The sequence below is a fragment of the Galeopterus variegatus genome, unplaced genomic scaffold (assembly GCF_000696425.1).
Source record: "Galeopterus variegatus unplaced genomic scaffold, G_variegatus-3.0.2 Scaffold10528, whole genome shotgun sequence".
In the NCBI taxonomy this organism is placed as follows: Eukaryota; Metazoa; Chordata; class Mammalia; order Dermoptera; family Cynocephalidae; genus Galeopterus; species Galeopterus variegatus.
The window spans coordinates 14297-32631 of record NW_007736639.1 but is presented as its reverse complement, the minus strand read 5'-3'; the positions used below and the strand labels follow the sequence as shown (position 1 = coordinate 32631).

The 18335-nt window shown below is 38.0% G+C and overlaps 1 protein-coding gene across 1 annotated transcript in view; it reads right to left on the bottom strand.

The window, feature by feature from the left end:
* The window catches only part of LOC103610058 (centrosomal protein of 192 kDa-like), a gene marked incomplete at its 5' end in the record, with an annotated part of 45010 nt that overhangs the window by 18907 nt on the left and 7768 nt on the right, over positions 1–18335 (bottom strand). Inside the window, 12 exons of the mRNA XM_008594295.1 lie at positions 527–606; positions 1619–1826; positions 2530–2635; positions 4158–4281; positions 4892–5067; positions 9259–9409; positions 12180–12289; positions 13968–14083; positions 14332–14592; positions 17878–17982; positions 18047–18118; positions 18278–18335. Coding sequence (XP_008592517.1) covers positions 527–606; positions 1619–1826; positions 2530–2635; positions 4158–4281; positions 4892–5067; positions 9259–9409; positions 12180–12289; positions 13968–14083; positions 14332–14592; positions 17878–17982; positions 18047–18118; positions 18278–18335 — 1567 coding nt within the window. The remainder of the gene's footprint in view (positions 1–526; positions 607–1618; positions 1827–2529; positions 2636–4157; positions 4282–4891; positions 5068–9258; positions 9410–12179; positions 12290–13967; positions 14084–14331; positions 14593–17877; positions 17983–18046; positions 18119–18277) is intronic.

Here is an 18335-nt window from a genome sequence, read left to right as displayed (position 1 = left end):
GTGGGAGTGTGCCTGACCGAGCTCTATGCAGGGACTGCACACAACTGTCACCACCACACACAAGAGACCACACACCTGCTGGGATCTTTACGATGCTGTCCACAGTGTCTCATGACTGTCTTTTCCTCAAAGACCCTACAGACACTGCTGAAGTACATTTTAACATTCTATGCGATAACAGTTCTTTATTTCTTTATGTAGGTTGAGCAACTATTTTTGCACATATTTTGTTAGTATTATGGCTCAGAACTATTACCATCGAATAAAATAAATGGCAGAGAAGCCACAGTGCTCTACACAACAAACGACAAACCCACTTGGTCCAGGAATGCCACTGGCAGAGACTCTCAAAACTACCTTGAGAAAAAGACTGGGCATGTATCATCCCCACCCGTACAGAAAAACAAGTACATGAACTGGTGGGACCAATAACCATAACATCAACCCGGGCTCATACTCAGCTTTTAAATATCCTGCATAAAGTTTAAACAGGAAAATGGATATATCCAAGGGAATCACGACTGACCTTGACATAAGGTGGCGCTAAAGACGACAGGTGCCACTTCACAGCTGTGGTGCCTTGATTCTCGAGCTCCAGCCAGCTCTCTAGAAGGAACATAGGCAACACCACTCACACTCTGAGAGAGGTCAGCGAGCCAGCACATTGACAGGACAGGCCTCGTTACCTCATTACAGGGGAAGAACAACCATTAGATCCCTAGAGGAGTTCCACAGAAATTACAGTGTCTCCTAAAACAAGCAGGTGTGTCAGATACCCAATTTTGGATTTTATTCTAAGCATACTGCCAAGATACTGAAGGGCTTAAGCAAGAGGGGGCCACAGAAGACATTTCTTCCACCAGTGATAGAAGGACACGCTTGTGTGCTACTGGGAATGCATCAACAAAGAGGCAGAAACTGATGATGGGGGGGGCGACACACACTGAGGAGAAGGGAGGAGGGTGGCAGGGGCTTGGAGCAGCAGGGGATATATGGTTGCTGGGGAGGGGTAAGGACACACGCCAAGGGCTGGCAGAAAGGCCTGGTGTTAAGGGGCATCTGAGAGTGTGGCCATGAAGCCGTCCACATGGCTGTACATAGAACATGGAGGAGCTAGACGACTGGGGATTTGCCGGACAGGTAAGTAGAGGGAGAGGGGTATAGAAAGTTAAGGGAGTATGTGAGAGGCAGTGGTGGTGAAGAGTGCCAGGACAGTGGGGACAGTAGCTGGGAGGCTTGGTGAGGGCAGAGCACTGCTGTGACCTACAGAGCACATGAGCTGGGGAGACGCCATCAGGGTCAGGAAGCAGAGAGGAAAAGCAAGGTGTAGCTACCAGGGGTGAACGAAAAAGTCCACAAGAAGATGGTGAAAGTAGGAAAATCTAAGATTCCTGGAATACGCAGTTGCTAAATGCCTAGGTTTAACATTTTAAGTTCCAAAATCTAGCCCATTATTGAAATGATTGCCAATGACTACTTGATTTTCTCCTGAAGCAGGGGGCAAATTTGTACTGATTGCTTATACTTTGTACTCATGACTAACTTATCAATAACTAACAACTGAGCATTAGACCCAATATATGAGACGTTTGAGTTACATAATTTTGTGATACAATACCTGAAGTTTTACCAGGTTCTGTCACAGGAAAAGTAACAGTCTTGTTTTTTATTTCAACCTTCATGGAAGGTGGTTTTGTTATTGGTTTTACCAAATGACTAATGGAAGGCTCAGATGCTGAAGGAAGAATTCCACATGAGCTGGAGGCCAAACGAGTTAAAAGCTCTTCCTGAGACAAATCTTCCCGAATTTGAACTTTCACAATTTTCTGAAATGAGCCAAATAAAGTGATGACACAAATGTAGCTATCATATTAAAAGAAACAATTCCTATTTTTAAATCTTGATAGAGGAAAAAAATGCACTGATGAATTTAGAAATTAAAGTTTATTCAGATCTCAAACAAAATAAATCTTTGGGGCTGGCCTGGTGGCGCACTCGGTAGAGTGCAGTGCTTGGGAGTGTGGCGGCGCTCCCGCCGAGGGTTCGGATCCCATATAGAGACCGGTCCGCTCACTGGTTGAGTGCGGTGCGGGCGCAACACCCAGGGTTGCGATCCCGTTGCCGGTCGCGGTGCGGGTGCGACACCGAGGGTTGCGATCCCGTTACCAGTCACGAAAAAAGACAAAAAGGAGAAAAAAAAATAAAAATAAAAAAATAAATCTTTGACTCTATCTCCTCTCCCTGCTATCTTTTTTTTTTTTTTTTAAGAAAATTTAGCAAATTAGCAATGGCTTCTAGACCCCACTCTCCACCATCCCCACCAAGAGAATCATTAGAGATCACTAAATGGGGGGCCACGGAAGATGTTTCTTCAACCAGTGATGTACTAAGTGCTATAATTACAGAACCTAATTGGGCTGAGAGAAAAAACACCCTCATTTGATTTCTGAAATGTAAGTGCTAATAGGATTACAAAACTGAAGCTACAAAATACGAGAAATGCTGCTCAAAAACCTCTTTTAAAAGTACCTTCTGTCCTTTGTCACAGTGTATATAGATCAAACCACTCCATGGGAACATTGACTGTTTCGTGGATAAGGAGGAATTCGGACTCACAAGAATTTGTAGTTTACTCCTTAAAAAAACAATAATGAAAACCAAGAATATCCTATACTTTAATAGCAGTAATCACAAGAGTTATAAATGCCAATGATCAAGCATCTCCCATGGTTTGAGAAGAGAACAGAGGCTAGCCTCACAGAACTCCCACACCCATCCCGCCTCAAACCCCTGACTTGTGGCTGACAAAGTCAAATGACCTGAACCCATGAACCCAAGGGCACAACCCATGTGAAAGCAAACCAGGCCACGGAAATACCATTTTAAAAACAACTCAAAATAAAAATTTCTGGAGCCAAAGACCAACAGTACAAAAGCTCTGAACCACTTGGCAATAAAGTGATACAGTCACAGTACAAAGCAAATGCAACAGCTGGGGAGGACACTGGAGGAAAAGGTGGGGGGCAGGAATGGAAAAGAAATTAGGGAAAAAACTGTTTATTACCCAGTTGCTATTATATTCTGTGCCCAATGTTCTCTCCAAAATCCACGGGATTTAAAGAAGAGTTTAAATGTGGACAGCGTGATCAGATTTGTGACTTATAAGAAATCATCAATTACAAAAGCTATTACATTTCACATGTTAAAAATGGCAGGGAAAGATTACCGTTTTCTACTGCTAACAGCTAAATATGTGGGGCTATGGAAAAAGTTATTTGTGAAAAACCTGTTTTATCATCTCCCTATCTTTCCAACCATTACCTGAAAGGGTATGCTGCACATAATAAATGCTTAGTAAATGTTTAATTGATTGCTTTGGTCTTAGCAATGTTTCTCTGGAGTATCCCATATCCTAGCTCACAGTCCCAGTCAAGTAAACCCTCCTAAAATGCACCCTCATCATTTTGTAAAAGTTAAACTTCATGTTCTTCTTCTGCAAAGTTGCTAATCCCAAATATGAAGCAGCTTCTGGATGTGAGAGTTCTGTGCTGACTCAGATGAAATCCCTGAGAGGCTGCAGAGCTGTGGCTTTACCTCCTATCAATAACGAGGCTGCACATAAACAGCTGGCCCCAAAAGATTCCTTGTCTTAGAATATTTTATGTAGAAAATGGTAAGCTAAGTTATATCTCAGACATATTAAAAGTCAGGAAGCTTTGTCTGAAAAATGTCTTTCAGACAAAACCAGCAGAATACATGACTCAAATAACTTTAACAAACAACAAAATCATTTAGGCTTTAGAGACATCACCACTGCTCATCACATGCCTCAGTTTTATTTCTTGCTTTGTCATTTTGTGGGCAGAGTACTACATCAAAAAACATTCTGATGTCTTCCACTCCAGGCACTCTGTTCCACCTCAAACATGCCCCTTTATGCCACAGGTTAGGCCAATACCAGCTGTGAGCATGACCTCTACTCCAGTAAGCAACACAAATCTGGAGCTCACTGTCATCCCACAGAATCAAGCTTGTTAGAGAGTCAGCATGGTACAAAATATTACAGAATAGATTAAAACTACATATTATTTGATCCTTAAAAAGTCACCATAACAGCATCCGAATAACACCCAGAAGAACACAGAAGTCATACTTACTCTGGTGCAATAAATCCATATTGTGGTGTGACTGTGAGGCAATGAGCCGGCCAGTACAGCTCAAATTTCAGTAAACTAACAGAATTATTTACAATCTGGAAGCATCCAGTCTTTGCCATGTCACCTATTTATCAGATAAATAAAATGTTATTTACATTTAGCAATAGTGAAAAAGACAAATATTATCAGATAATAAAAATGAGTCCTGAATGACCACACTAGTAGTAAAATATTGCTTTATTTTGGTCTCTCAACTTCTCCATTGTAGAAATTTCAAATCCTTGGTAAAAACAAGTCCAATTATTTATTCTTGGAAACTACAAAGATACTGGCAATATTGAGCAAAGTTAGAGAAAAATGGAAATCTGAATATCATGTGTCTTAAGTTTGGCACACATGTATGTACCAGATTTGCTCCTACTCTGAACCAACTGTATCAGTGTAAAGGGCAATAAGAAGCCAAGTGATGAATAAGCTCTTTGAAGGGGGCGCTGGGTGTGGTGTGGCTCTGCCAAATGAGGAGTTGGGAGCCTGGTTGAGGAGCATGGCCTCAGGACAAGGGCAATGCTCGAGGCACGCCTGAGTGAGGCCTACAATATGGGAGCAGATCCTGGACGTGCCATCAGTGGGATGTGCATGAAGTCCATGTGTGTGTCCTAGATGAGCTGCAGTACAGAGACCACAGGCCCAGACTCCAGAACACACTTTTGATGTGTCGTCACTGACATACTTACAAGGAGAGGGAGCTACCAAAATCAAGTGTTCAGGTTGGACAGTCCATATCTCTTCAGTGACTGATTTATCTTGAGGTGGGTGAACAGCTTGTGAGAGAAGAGAATCTTGAGGACCTTTAACTGGTAAAACATCCAAAGAGACATTGCCACTATGTTTTCCAGAAGTTTCTGATTCACTAGAGAAATTATTTAAAAATTGAAAAGTCAGACAGAAAAAGAGACAGAGAGAGAAGCAGTTAAAAATGATTTAAAAAATAGTTTTAAAATGATTTAAAAAATTAAAGTGCATTATATACCATGTATTTTTCAGTGGATAAAAATCCTTCATACTGAATATACTTAAAAGAAGTGCATTTTAAAAAGTACAGTATAGGTCAAAAATTACAATAAACTTTAATCAGAATATTCAGTGATTTGAATTTTTTCTACCTTGATTTCTGCATATCCTCTGAAGTCTCTTAAAAGATTTACTAGAGTGGGGAGCCAAGGGCCTCGGCCATGCCCCCCCAACACCTGCAACCAGCCTAGTGACGACCACCTAGCAGCCACTGGAAACACCCTGGGGTCCCCAGTTGCTGTAGTGGGGGGCTGAGGGCTCCAGCCATACCCTCAACATCTGCATCCAGCCCAGCAATGACCAAGCCACCATTAGAAGCCCCCTGGTCTCCCCTGCAGGAATGAGAGGGGTGCCACAGGCCTCAACCACGCCCCCTCCTTCCTCCTTCTCCCATCCTATTTCCTTTCCTCTTCTCCTCTCCCTCCCCACCAAACCGCTCCACAACATCTTAGAATGTAAAAAATAACACTAATAAATAATTTTTAAAAAAGATTTACTAGAAAATTACACAAAATTAGGAATTTAAAAAAATCAATACTTCTAAATGCATCTATAATTGGTTTCACAATGCTGATACCAAGAAACTTTAAAACAAGGGAGTCTTCTGGGCAAAATACTATGGTAAGAAATGCTAATACAGTTTATGAAAATTTGTATTAAGTTTTGAAATAAAGTGTTTTCTAATAAGCCTTAGATTATAAAAAATTACTACAGTAATCACTAAATCACATGACATAATTGAAATTTAATTGTGTGGTGCCCAAATTGTCCTACCAAACACTGGAGCCACAACTTCGTTGATTTTTTTTTTTTTTTTTTTTCCCTTTTTTGTCTTTCTTCGTGACCGGCAACGGATCGCAACCCTCAGTGTTGCGTCCGCACCGGACCAGGACCGGCAACGGGATCGCAACCCTCGGCGCCGCGCCCGCACCTCGCTCAGCCAGTGAGTGGCCGGCCTGCATGTGGGATCCGAACCCTCGGCGGGAGCGCCGCCACGCTCCCAAGCGGCGCACTGTAGCAGTGCGCCACCGGGCCGGCCCCACAACTTCGTTTATTTCAAGTCAACACTCAGCGCAAAGAGAGAGTAATCCCTGTCTTTACCTCTCACCCACAGCCCTCTCGCCCCTCCTTTTCAAATCAGACCTCCACTGTCCGAGGAACAGAAGTCAGAAACCATCTTTTGAAAAATAAAAAGTTGATTCTTAGCTTTTTTGCTAAGAACTGGTTCCTCACAATTTAAGTTATTTTCAAGATAATTTTTAATATTTTAACTATTATCTCTAATTCTTTCTTTGAATGCCTTGAAAAAAGATCAGCACTGAAACTATAGGGAAGAGAAAACAGGCTGGCACAAGAAAGACACAGGTGGGGGTGTGAGTCAGCAGCAAGCTTCCTGCTGGTGGCACTGGGCTCACGGAGACAGCCCATGTGATGGAAAGATTGGTTAAAAATAGTAGGATTGAGTAAAAATGAAAATATATTGAGGATAATGGGGCCAGGATTCCCACTACCGGAAAAAAGGGTACCATTATAGAAAAAAATACACTGGTGGTGTTAGATTGGCATTGGAGGTATCAGGGAAAACTCATGGTTTATAACATATTTATAAACATATAAATATATGCATGTGGCTTTATATATTAATTCATGTACTTCCAATCTCTGTCCACTGAGAGGGCCTAGAAGCAAGGGCAACTCAACAGCAATGACCATCGTAGTAACATATCCTGGTTTCTAATACCAAAGAAGTAACTAATAAAAACAACCATAACTTCTAAGAGAAATGGCTATCCCAGGGCTGAGCAGGGAAAGTTTAAGATGAGCCTAGAATATTCTGTTATGCCAGTGAATAAGAAAGTGCTCAGAGAATGATATGGGACTCATGGAGAGAATCAAGGAGCGAGAATGCAAGACTAAATATTGACAGTGAATGATTAATACTAAATCCATGAGTCCATCCTAATATAAGTAAATAAGTACATAAAGTAGGGAAAAGTAAATCTCTTCCCCACAGTGGAAAGACAAGTATAAATGTAGAAAGAAAGATGGAATTAGAAAATCACTTTTTGTTTACCATAATAGTAATAGTATGATTCAGGCAACAATCATCAACGGATGCTAAAAGTTTGATAAGAACAAGATAATTCATTATTTCTATGTGTCTCCCTGTAAGATACTTGACAATTAACTTTACAGTGGAGAAACACAGCAGACAACATATTTAACAAAGTGACAAAAAGATTAGCAGGAATAAGACAAATCAGCATAGAACATCATCTGAGAAGATGCACTACGAAAACAAACAGCTGCACTACAGAAACAAACAACATCTGTGCTGGCCAGTTGGCTCAGCTGGTTAGAGTACAATGTCATACACCAAGGTCAAGGGGTAGGACTCCATACTGGCCAGCCACCAAAAAAAGAAAAGAAAACAAAACAAACAGCATCATTTCTGTGGTGTTCTGCCAAAAGTGTGAAACCTGAATCTGCAAACTGAAATTGAGGAATATCTTACAAAGTAACTTTGTAAGTCCAGTGGCTTGGATTCTGCAAAAACATCAAGGTCATTAGTAAGAAAAGGGTTATCAGCTGGCCTGTAACCTATTTTCTCTGAGAATGCTCAAGAAAAAAGCAAGATGACTTAGTCAGATCTTCTGGTAATCTTGCAAATGACAGATCTCCTAGCAAACACACTAATGTCCTTATCTACGGAATGCTTTTAACAGGACGGACCTGGTCTGTTTAGAATTCTTTGGGGTTAAGAAAACTAAAATTTATGATTTTATGGGGTATAGTTCTTTGTAAAATTATCACATAAGTCACAGTATAAAACAGAACCTTCATACATGCTCAAAATAGCTCCCCCTTTTGTGTAAGCCATGTGTCACATGCACAATACAGACTGTTAAATTTGAAACAGAGCACAAGCATTAATGTTGCAAAAAGACCTAGAAGCCACTGGCAGTGCTGGACTTCTCCAGGCCTCATCTAAAATTATTAGTAAAACTTAATTCTGTATCATATCTTTGATCCTGTGGATCTGATCTGATAATCCAAACTTCTGTTATCCTGGTAATGAAAGATAAGGAAAGACTATACTATATTCTAGTTATGTTAGTATATGTTCTATATTAAAAGAGAGTAAAGAGACAGGCTAACTAAACACAACATGTGATTTTAGATTAGAGTCAGTGTAAGGACACCGTGGGCACTCAAGCGGAGGGGGAGGGGGAAGGCACTCCCTGGCAATATGGCGCCCTTCCGGGTTCTTCTCCGCAGTAAAAGCCCACCGGTGCCAAAACCTCAACCAGTCACAGGTCAGGGCTCACTTCCTGCCCAGCCCCGTCCAATCAGCTACCGCCCGTCCACCCCCTATCCAAACCCAGAACGCAGCTCCCTATAAATACACCCGCAGTCCTTGAATAAAGTGGAACTTCTCTGATGAACTGTCAGCTCAGGTCCTGTCGTCTTATCAGCTCGGGTCCTCCGTCCTTTCAGTCAGGACCAGGGAAGAAGGATGAAAGAGGATTTTTTTGGTTTTGTGGTTTGATTTAATTATAAAGACATTATTGGAACTGGTGAAATACGAACAGAATCTGTGGACTAGATGGTAGTATGTACCAATATTAAAAAGTCTAATTTTGATAAGTTTACCATGGCTATGTAGAAGAGCATTTTTAGGAATTTGGGGTAATCCATCATGATGCCTGCAGCTTACTCTTAGATGGTTCAGAAAATAGTTATACACAAATAAAAAATAACAAGGTAAATGTGATAAAATGTTAATTGGGGAATCTGAATGCAGAATATATGGGAGTTCCCTGTACTATTTTTAACCTTTCCTGAAAGTTCAAAATTATTAACTTAAACTAAAAAATAGAGGTGAAATAAACATTCTGAGTTAAAATAATAACAATAAAGTACAGGAGATCTGAGTCAAAATAATAACAATAAAGTACAGGGGAAAAAATCAGCTCAACTATGAATCAAATAATCTTGAAATCTAGTGAAAGATTTTTGTTTGTTTTACCTTTTAGATTCCAAGCTAGCTTTGGAAGAAGGCTGAAGAAATTCTCTGCTAGAAATGGAATCTCTGAATTCTCCAATTACTGAAAGTATAATTTTACGCATGTTTCCATAAAAGAGCTGAACATCATTAGGCCGTTGGGGAAGATCATACACTGAAACAGAAAATAGTGTTTTGAAATACATGAATCGTAAGCACACCAAAAATGACAAATAAACTATAAATAGTTATAGCCACAGAATACTTCCTTAGTTTGGGGTAGGTGACATTTTGATTAATACTGTTGCTGACTCATTAATACTGTTGCTGACTGGCATGAAATTATAGGCAGTTCAGCATCTGTGGCTGGCAGCTCAGGCTCTGAGCCTGAATTTGAACTACCCTTGCCACTCATTAGCTCTGTGACCTTTGGCAAGTTACTTAGCCTCTCTGAGCTTTAGTTTCCTCAACTATAATATGGAGTAACAATCTCAGGGGCTGTTGTGAGCATCAAAATAACTATTTTTGAAGATATATATGGCAACATTTATGTGGGCCAGACATTGTTCTAATCCCTTATATTTATATCTATTTTCAGAACAACTCGTTGAGGTATTATTATCTCTACCTCAAAGATGAGGAATCTGAATCACAAGGAGGTTAAGGGTATACAATTTGTCAATTGAAGCAAATCTAGAAATCAGGCACTATAAACATTTCTAGATTAATAAAATAGTGCTCAAGATGAACATCTCTAGATTAGGCCACCTGAATTTGTATATACAAAAAATTTTATAGAATATACTTTAATCTATGCATAAATTAGATAACCTTTAAGAATTATATATATTTTAAATAAAATTTTTAAGAGAACACAGAAACTATAAATTTAAATTTATATTAACCAAAAACATCTGACTATCAAAGTTTAAATCAACTACGAAAATATTTGCCACAAATTATACATTTTGTAAAAGTAAGATCATTACGAATACTTGTAATAGTAATATGCTCAAGCAAATATTATTCAAAATAATCACACAAAAAGTTCAACTGCAACATTATCATAGGTGAACACAAAAAAAGTAGGATTGTTTCCTCCATTCATCTGGACAATAAGATACAATTTCCTCAATTCTGGTGGAATTCTGGTATCCCAAAGACCTAGTCTAAGTCTCAACTGAACCCCATCGTAGACGGGTGATCTTGGCACATCACTGAGCTCTTGGTTGGGCTTGTCAACACATTCCTTGACTTTCTGATCATGCAGCCCCCTCTCCCTAGAACATTCCTCCTCATCTTCTCCACCCTGTCAATTCCTGCTCTTCCTAAGTGAGGTGCCCTTTCTTCATGCCCTCCCAGATTCCTAACCACAGCTCTACCACAGCACTTTTCATACCACCCTGGAATCGCCTATCTTCCTCATCTCTGCATGCCCGTCATGGACCAGGCCTGCATTCTGCACCACTACATCCCAGTGTCTACACACTGACTGGCATCCTGTCCTCTCGGTGTGCATCCATTCGTGATGAATGGAATGATGCTGAATCATGGAAACATGCAACTTCTGAACCACTGTACACTCATGCTACCTACTGTTAATCACCATCTTCACCACACTTGCAATATGTGACTAAGTGTTTGTCTTCCATCTCCATAGCATTGTTCAGTTTAACTCTTATTTAGATCTTTCCTATGAGGAAGAGATAAGGAAGACGAAGCTCAGAGGGGCTGAAATGGCAGAAATGGGTCTTGAATTGAGTTTCAAATCCAATGTTCTTTCCCCTTGCTCTGCTCCCTTAGCACACTGCTGACAAGCCCATTCCAAATAGTTTCATCATTTTTACTAACAAATCCCTGCCTTCCCTTTGAGCATATGATCGAGACTCCAATTTACTGAAAAGATCACAGACTACTCTACATCACTCCTTCAAAGGCATAAGTATCCTCTTCCTTTTCTATTTCATATTTAAAAAGCAAAATATATTCCATTACTAAAAAACTGGAAAATAAAAGTAGGAGGAAAGAACTACCACCCGAAATTCTACCACCAAAACATAACCACTTAATATTTTCCTATGTATACTCCTGTGATTCTACTTATGTAATTATATACACACATTAAATCATTTTTACTAAAGTGAGATCTTACCATATACAAACTTTAAGAGCAATGTTTGTCTTAATAAATGAAAGCTTCCCATGTCATTTAATATAGATTCATGTCATTGTTTTAACGGCTTCAAAGTATTCTAATGCTCAGACAACCCCTTATTCTTCAGCATTTAGGTTACTTCTGCCTTCTTGCTATTATAAACAATACTGTGGTGCAAATCTATACATACACTTTTACACAATTTGTATGTCTTGATACATATATTTCGTGTAAGTAATAAAACTATTAAATACTTGAATTGTTTAGCTCAAATACAGCCAACCACTGAGGTTAGAATCACTTCACTGTTGTCTATTTTGGAAATTTTTTTGCCACCATTACTCCCTCCATAAATCTGACAGTAGGCACAACAGCATGGCAATCTCAAAATAAGTGTGAGTTCACAATAATCAAATCTTAAATAGCAATTAATTTGAATTTAATAATGACCATTCTCCTCCTCCTGTTTACAAGTCTAATCCGTAGAATAAGTGCAGTAATATGTTAATAACATCTAATGATCACACATCGCAAAGCTCTTTACTTTGATCATCATAATAACTCTGTGTGGATGAGAAGACAGATATCATTCTTCTTCCCATTTTACAGATAAAAACACTGAATTCAGTGGTATAATTTATTCAAAGTCACACAACAGAGCTACAGCTCAAATTCAACCAGACACCATATAAAACTAACACTCTTCTTTCTTCTGTCACATCACTGGGCCTACACACTACTGTAAATGACCCAGAAGACTGAAGACTTAAAGACATGCTGAAATTCTTACCTTCAGTTACTAGTAGCTCATCTTGAAATGTTTCAGCAAAATTCATGCTTTGCAGCACACTATGTTCTGGAAGTATCTGTTTTATAATCCCTGGTTTATGTAATAGGGTTCTGCCAGGAGATATTTTTATTCAAAAGTGACTTTACACATAAAATGGCCTTAATTAATCTTCATTAATGCATTTGGCAAATCCCACTAACAGTATGATACATCAGTGTGCAGATCTCATATCTTAAGTCCTAATTTTAAAAGAAAACCTGTTTTGGAAGTTCCACTAAAAGTTACACACGGTAGTAAAATCATTGGTTTCAGTTCAACATTAAGAGCAAAACAAGAACTCCCTAATATACGAGTAGAAACAAGAGTAAAATTAGATTCTTTTCAGGCCTTACATTTTCATTATTTGTAATAATTTGGTCATAGTTAGAAATTTTTCTCAGAAAAAAAAAAGAACATGCTAAAAAAAGATAAGATTATCAGAGGGAAATATTTTAATTATCATATAACTATGTTTATCTGGCCTCTTCCAGAAAATCCTTGAGGTGGGAAAACTGAAATGTAAATTTCTCTATAACACTAAGATTTTCACAAAGGAAATCTAATTACTATATTAATTTATGGCAAAAAGGAGTTCTAAAACAATACACTGATTTCTATATCCCAGTAGAGAGAAAGAAAAAAACAGAAAACCTAGTAATCTAATTTCTCTAAATGTCAATTTCTATTTTTCTTTCTTTTTTTTTTTTTTGGCAGATGGCTGGTACGGGGATTCAAACTTTTGACCATGGTATTATAACACACGTTCTAACCAACTGAGCTAAACAGCCAGCCTCAGTTTTTATTTCTAAAATACTTAATTAAAAAACAAAACCAGGTTCAAAGGTGAGCTCTCCACATTTGGTCTGTTCTAACAGTATGCAGCAAGTCACCATTAAACTCCCTTTTTAAACATTCCAATGATCCTCAACAAGTTAAAAACAAAATAATTTCCCAAATTCTGTATCAGAATAAAATACAGCAGAACAGAAAGAGTCAGAAGAAGGAAACACTGGTATATTCATTTTTGCTCCCTACTGGAGTTAATGATTTCCTATTAACAGACTCAGTGTCATAAACTTCACTTACCTTGTTTGGGTCCTCTAGTCTAGGAAACTAATTTTATAATAAAAGAATACAGAATCCAATGCATGAGAATGTAACTTATATTTAACTCACACCTAGACCTAAATCAATTATCCTAAATTTGCCAAAAATTTAGCACATTAAACTATATTTAATTTAGATGTATCAAATTTTTATAAAAGTACATGCTTTAAGTAGCTACAAGTTAAACATCCTACGCATTTCTAAAATGACTTGTTCCTTTCAAATAATTCACAGCATTCCCAGAAATATTCCAAATTAGCCAGGTGTTTATACAATATAATCTTTCAGTAGTTTTTAAATCTCTTCTGAAACTAATCTACTGTCACTCGATATATCCCCATGGTACATTATGAGTATGGTCCTATTACGGAGTATGACGCTCCTATTGAGTAAAAATACCACAATACACATGTCTAGAAAAGAAGGCACACTCTGAAGAAACATCAGAGATGAGCTTCCTACAGGAATTTCATTTCTTCCTCACATTAGGATAGCTTATCAGTTGCACAAGTTTAACCAAGATTTTTTCATCTACCAGTTCACTAATAATGAAACATTCTAAAAATTCCAAACTCCAAGCCATTTAAGCCTTCATTGTTTCTACTAAATAGTTCCAAGTATCGTCTAAAGTAAGTAATCTACCTTCGATACTGCTGTCTTGAAATTTCATCTCCACCAAAGAAGTATATAGTTGACAGTTCCGTTCCAGTTTTATAACAGCTCTCTCTGTCTGATGGATTATATATTAAAGTAATATCCTGATGCCAAGAAAATAAACCAGGAGTGAATATTAAATATTTTTCTTGAGTAAGTCATTTCATTCTGAATAAAGTCTTATAAGCCTAAACATTCAATATAGACACAAGTATGGCATTTCCAAGAAGATAAGCACTTTCACTCCTACATTATTTTCAAGTTTTATTTCAGCTTTTGGCCATAAAATATATAATTATTAAATAATCTAAAAATTAGTTCATGTTTTTAGTGCAGAGACTTTTATACTTACTTCTTGTGTTCTTTCCTTGAGCACAAATTTATCTGGAAAAATCCTTAATACTTTAGGATCCAGCAAAACTTTTTTCTGAGAATCCTTAAAACCTACTGCTGTAACAAAAGCTGCACGAGAGCCAGTGTTGCGGACAGAAAAAACAATTTTACTTTCTTTGCCAGGTATTAAACCATTCACTGTTACCATATAACTGTCAGATAATTTTTTAACACCTTCCAAAATGAGATTACTTGTTCCTCCATATCCAGACAAAGGTATCTAGAAGAATATACACATCCAAAATTAATTTTATGTAAGAAGAAAGCAGAAAATTCAATTACAGTCAGATTAACTACAATTAAAATTTTTAATGTTTATACACTTTGGCTAGTAGTTACCCACCTTCAGCCCAGCATTATATTAAAGACTCTGTCTTAAGGGAAAAACAAATCAAAGAGCCACAGAATTATTTACCTTCCAATATGCTAAGAATAATGATTTCTTTCTTACAAAAGCCAAGCTTAAATGACAGAAGAATAAGAAAAAGATCAGTATAGGTAGGCTTGCTTAAGAAGATTTTAGGGTGAAACATACTGATGTTTGTAATTACTCTGAAATGCATTAAAAATTATATGGATTGATGAATGGTTAGATATACAGTAAAAGAAATACAGCACACGTTAATTGTAGAATCTTAAGTGGTAGGGTAAATGGGTGTTTACTGTATAATTCTTTCAATTTGTCAGTAATTCTGAACATTTTTAGAGTAAAATGTTTGGGGGGAAATTTATTATCATATAATCTCTTAGCATTTGGTCTAGCTAGTGTCAGAGAGAAGCATGCAAAGGACTAAACTGAAGATAAGAACTCAAACAAGTGTCCAGGGACAGACACGCCAGTAACAGGGAAGCCACAGACTGGCACCAGCCCTTAGGATGCATTCTGCTGCAGCCTCCACAGGGCTCAACCCTTCCGAGAAATAAGGTTCACAGAAGACATTCCATAAATAAAAATGCAAGGAAAAGATTTATACTGCTTGAAAAGAAACTTTTCATACTCTTTAAAACACTTGTCTTTAAAAATTATCTTTCTAGCCAAGAGCTGGAACCAACCAAAATATCCATTAATGGATGCGACTGGATAAGGAAAATGTGTATACATGCAATGGAATTCTATTCTGCCACCCAAAAAAGTGAAATTCTGCCATTCGCAGCAACATGGATGAACTCAGAGAAAATTATGTTAAGTGAAATAAGCCAGGAACAGAAAGAAATGCCACACGTCCTCACTCATAAGTAGGAGCTAAAAAAAGAAAAAAGTAAGTAAAAAAAGAAAGATACAACAATCATCACAATAATTTGTTGAACTTTCAAAAAGAGAGAACAGAACTGAGGCTACCAGAGGTGGGAAAGGGAAGAGGGGTTGAGCAAGAAATTGGTAAAGGGCCACAAAAATTATTACATTGTGTAACACTGAACATACTAATTATCCTGATTTGAGTACCACATATTGCACACAGGTATTGATATTCAACGTTGTACCCCACAGATATGTACAATCAATTCTGTTTCAACTGAAAAAAATTATCTTTCATTTCTAATTATTAAAATAGGTTCCAAGGAATCCCTTGCAAACTTGAAAACATTAATGACTTATTCTGAGTTTTGTTACGTACCTAATCAAAATAACATTTTGAAAAATTAAATTTAGGGGCCGAGCCCGTAGCGCACTTGGGAGAGTGCGGTGCTGGGAGCACAGCAGCGCTCCCGCTGCGGGTTCGGATCCTATATAGAGATGACCGGTGCACTCACAGCGCTCACTGGCTGAGCACGGTGCGGCCGGTCTCAAAAAGGACAAAAAAAAAAAAAAAAAAAAATTAAATTTAGGTTCCTCATAAATTTGTATTGAATTGCCTTTAAGTACAAATTAATAGCATTTCAAAGGGCTTCAGATTGGAAGCTCCTACAAATTTTACCTCAATCAAAGTGACCTCTGGTAGTTTCAATAGCCAAAAATGTTTCTAATTTTTCTTTTTCCACAGAAACTTATGAGTAAATTTTATGTATAAAATAAATAGAAAATGGTAACAGGGGAAAAGGTAGCTTTGAAAACTCAATATTAAGTATTCTTCCTGTATTTAACAAAGCCCTAAGGAATCATAAGTTACTACTGAGTAAAAAGGATAAGAAAAAAAAATAAGATTAAATAAAATGAACCTGACTAATGTCAATAAATCCAAAGGTGAAACAGGAAAAATTATCGCTCCAGAGCAAGGTTTCTTAACCGCCAGACTACTGAAATTTTGAGCTGGCTGCCCTGTGCACTGTAAGATGTTTAGCAGCATCCCTGCCCTCTTCCCACTAGATGCCAGAAGTTTCCTTGTGCCGTCCCCAATTATGACAACCAAAGATGTCTCCAGACATTACCAAATGTTCCCTCTGGTTGAGAGTCACAGCTATAGAGAACTACAAAACTGTAGAGCCTGTCATTAGCACCCTAAAGACTGCATAAGAGACAAATCCGGGCTCTGCTGGCCTGAACTCAAACCCAGCCTCCATCACTTACTGGCATATATAATGCATGACCACAGCCACACATCTTTCTAAGCCTCAGTTTCCACATATGCAGAAGGGAGAATACTATTATCTCAGAAGGAGGTTTTGAAGATAAAATGTGATAATCCACATAGTGATTAAGAGCAGTGCCTAGCATGTACTCAACATGCAATAAGTAATAAGTTTTTATCACAGTCCCATCATGTTTTATGGTATTCAAAGCACATATCATTTCATTCGTTCCTCAGAACCAAACTGGGAAGGTGAGATGGCAAGTAGCTATATTTCTCAGGTAAAGAGAATGAAGTGACTGATCCATGGTGAGTGTATCTCCCAAATTTCTGTTTTGAAACTTAATTTCCAGTGTGACAGTGTTAAGAGGCAGGACCTTTTGGAAAGTGATTAAGTTATGAGGGCTCTGCCCACATGAATATGATTAGTGCCCTTATGAAAGTAGATAAAGAGAGTGCCTCTGTCCCTTCCACCGTGTAAGCGCAGCAAGAAGGAGCAGTCTTTGAAGCAGAGAGCAACCCCTCAGACACTGAATCTTCTGGCACCTTGATCTTAACTTCCCAACCTCTAGAACTGTGACCAATAAATTTCTGTTGTTTATAAATCACCCAATCTGCAGTATTTGGTTACAGCAGACCAAATGGACTAAGAGTATTTTTGCTGAATTGAAAGAATAAAATTTACTTAGACAGTCAACATCTTAAACAGCTCTACCTGGTTTTACCCAAAGATGTGTTCCTGAAAAGCTAGCTGGGTACATTTAAAAATTCTCAAACTGAAATAAAACTTAAAAGTACTAGGAGAGATTGTTACTTACAGGAATACCATGATAGTTGCTTTTATACGTGGACAATTACTCCCTAACTTGTTGATAACTCTAGACAATCACATATTTAGACTTATAAAAAGCAGAGTATATATGACTTACCAACATTGAACCAATAGTTATAACATGTCACAAACTCCACGGGAGGAAAAAACAATCAAATTATCTTACTGTGAACTTAATGCCTGGTTGGGATCGATTTCCAAGCTGTTTGATTTCTAGTTTAGCCAACATACAAGATAATCGAGTAGGTGCAAATAATACAGAGATGATAATGTCTTCTTTCGAGCCAATTCTGATCTCACAGTTACTGGTCAATCGCTCTTCTGAAGATGATAATGTCTTCTTTCGGGCCAATTCTGATCTCACAGTTACTGGTCAATCGCTCTTCTGAACCAAAGGTATTCTGAAGCTACAATTTAAAAACAGTCATAAAACAAAGCTGTAGCACAAATAAAATATACAGTTAACACAAACTCTTGAAAAGATGAGTAATACAAAGTGGTCTGCATATGTAAGTGTCCTGCCCTAGACAACACAGACAGAACAGGAGAGTATGCACTCTACGAACCTGAAAGCAGTCCTGATCTTGTCCTCTAATAAGCAGTCGTAAGTGTTGGGCTGCAGAT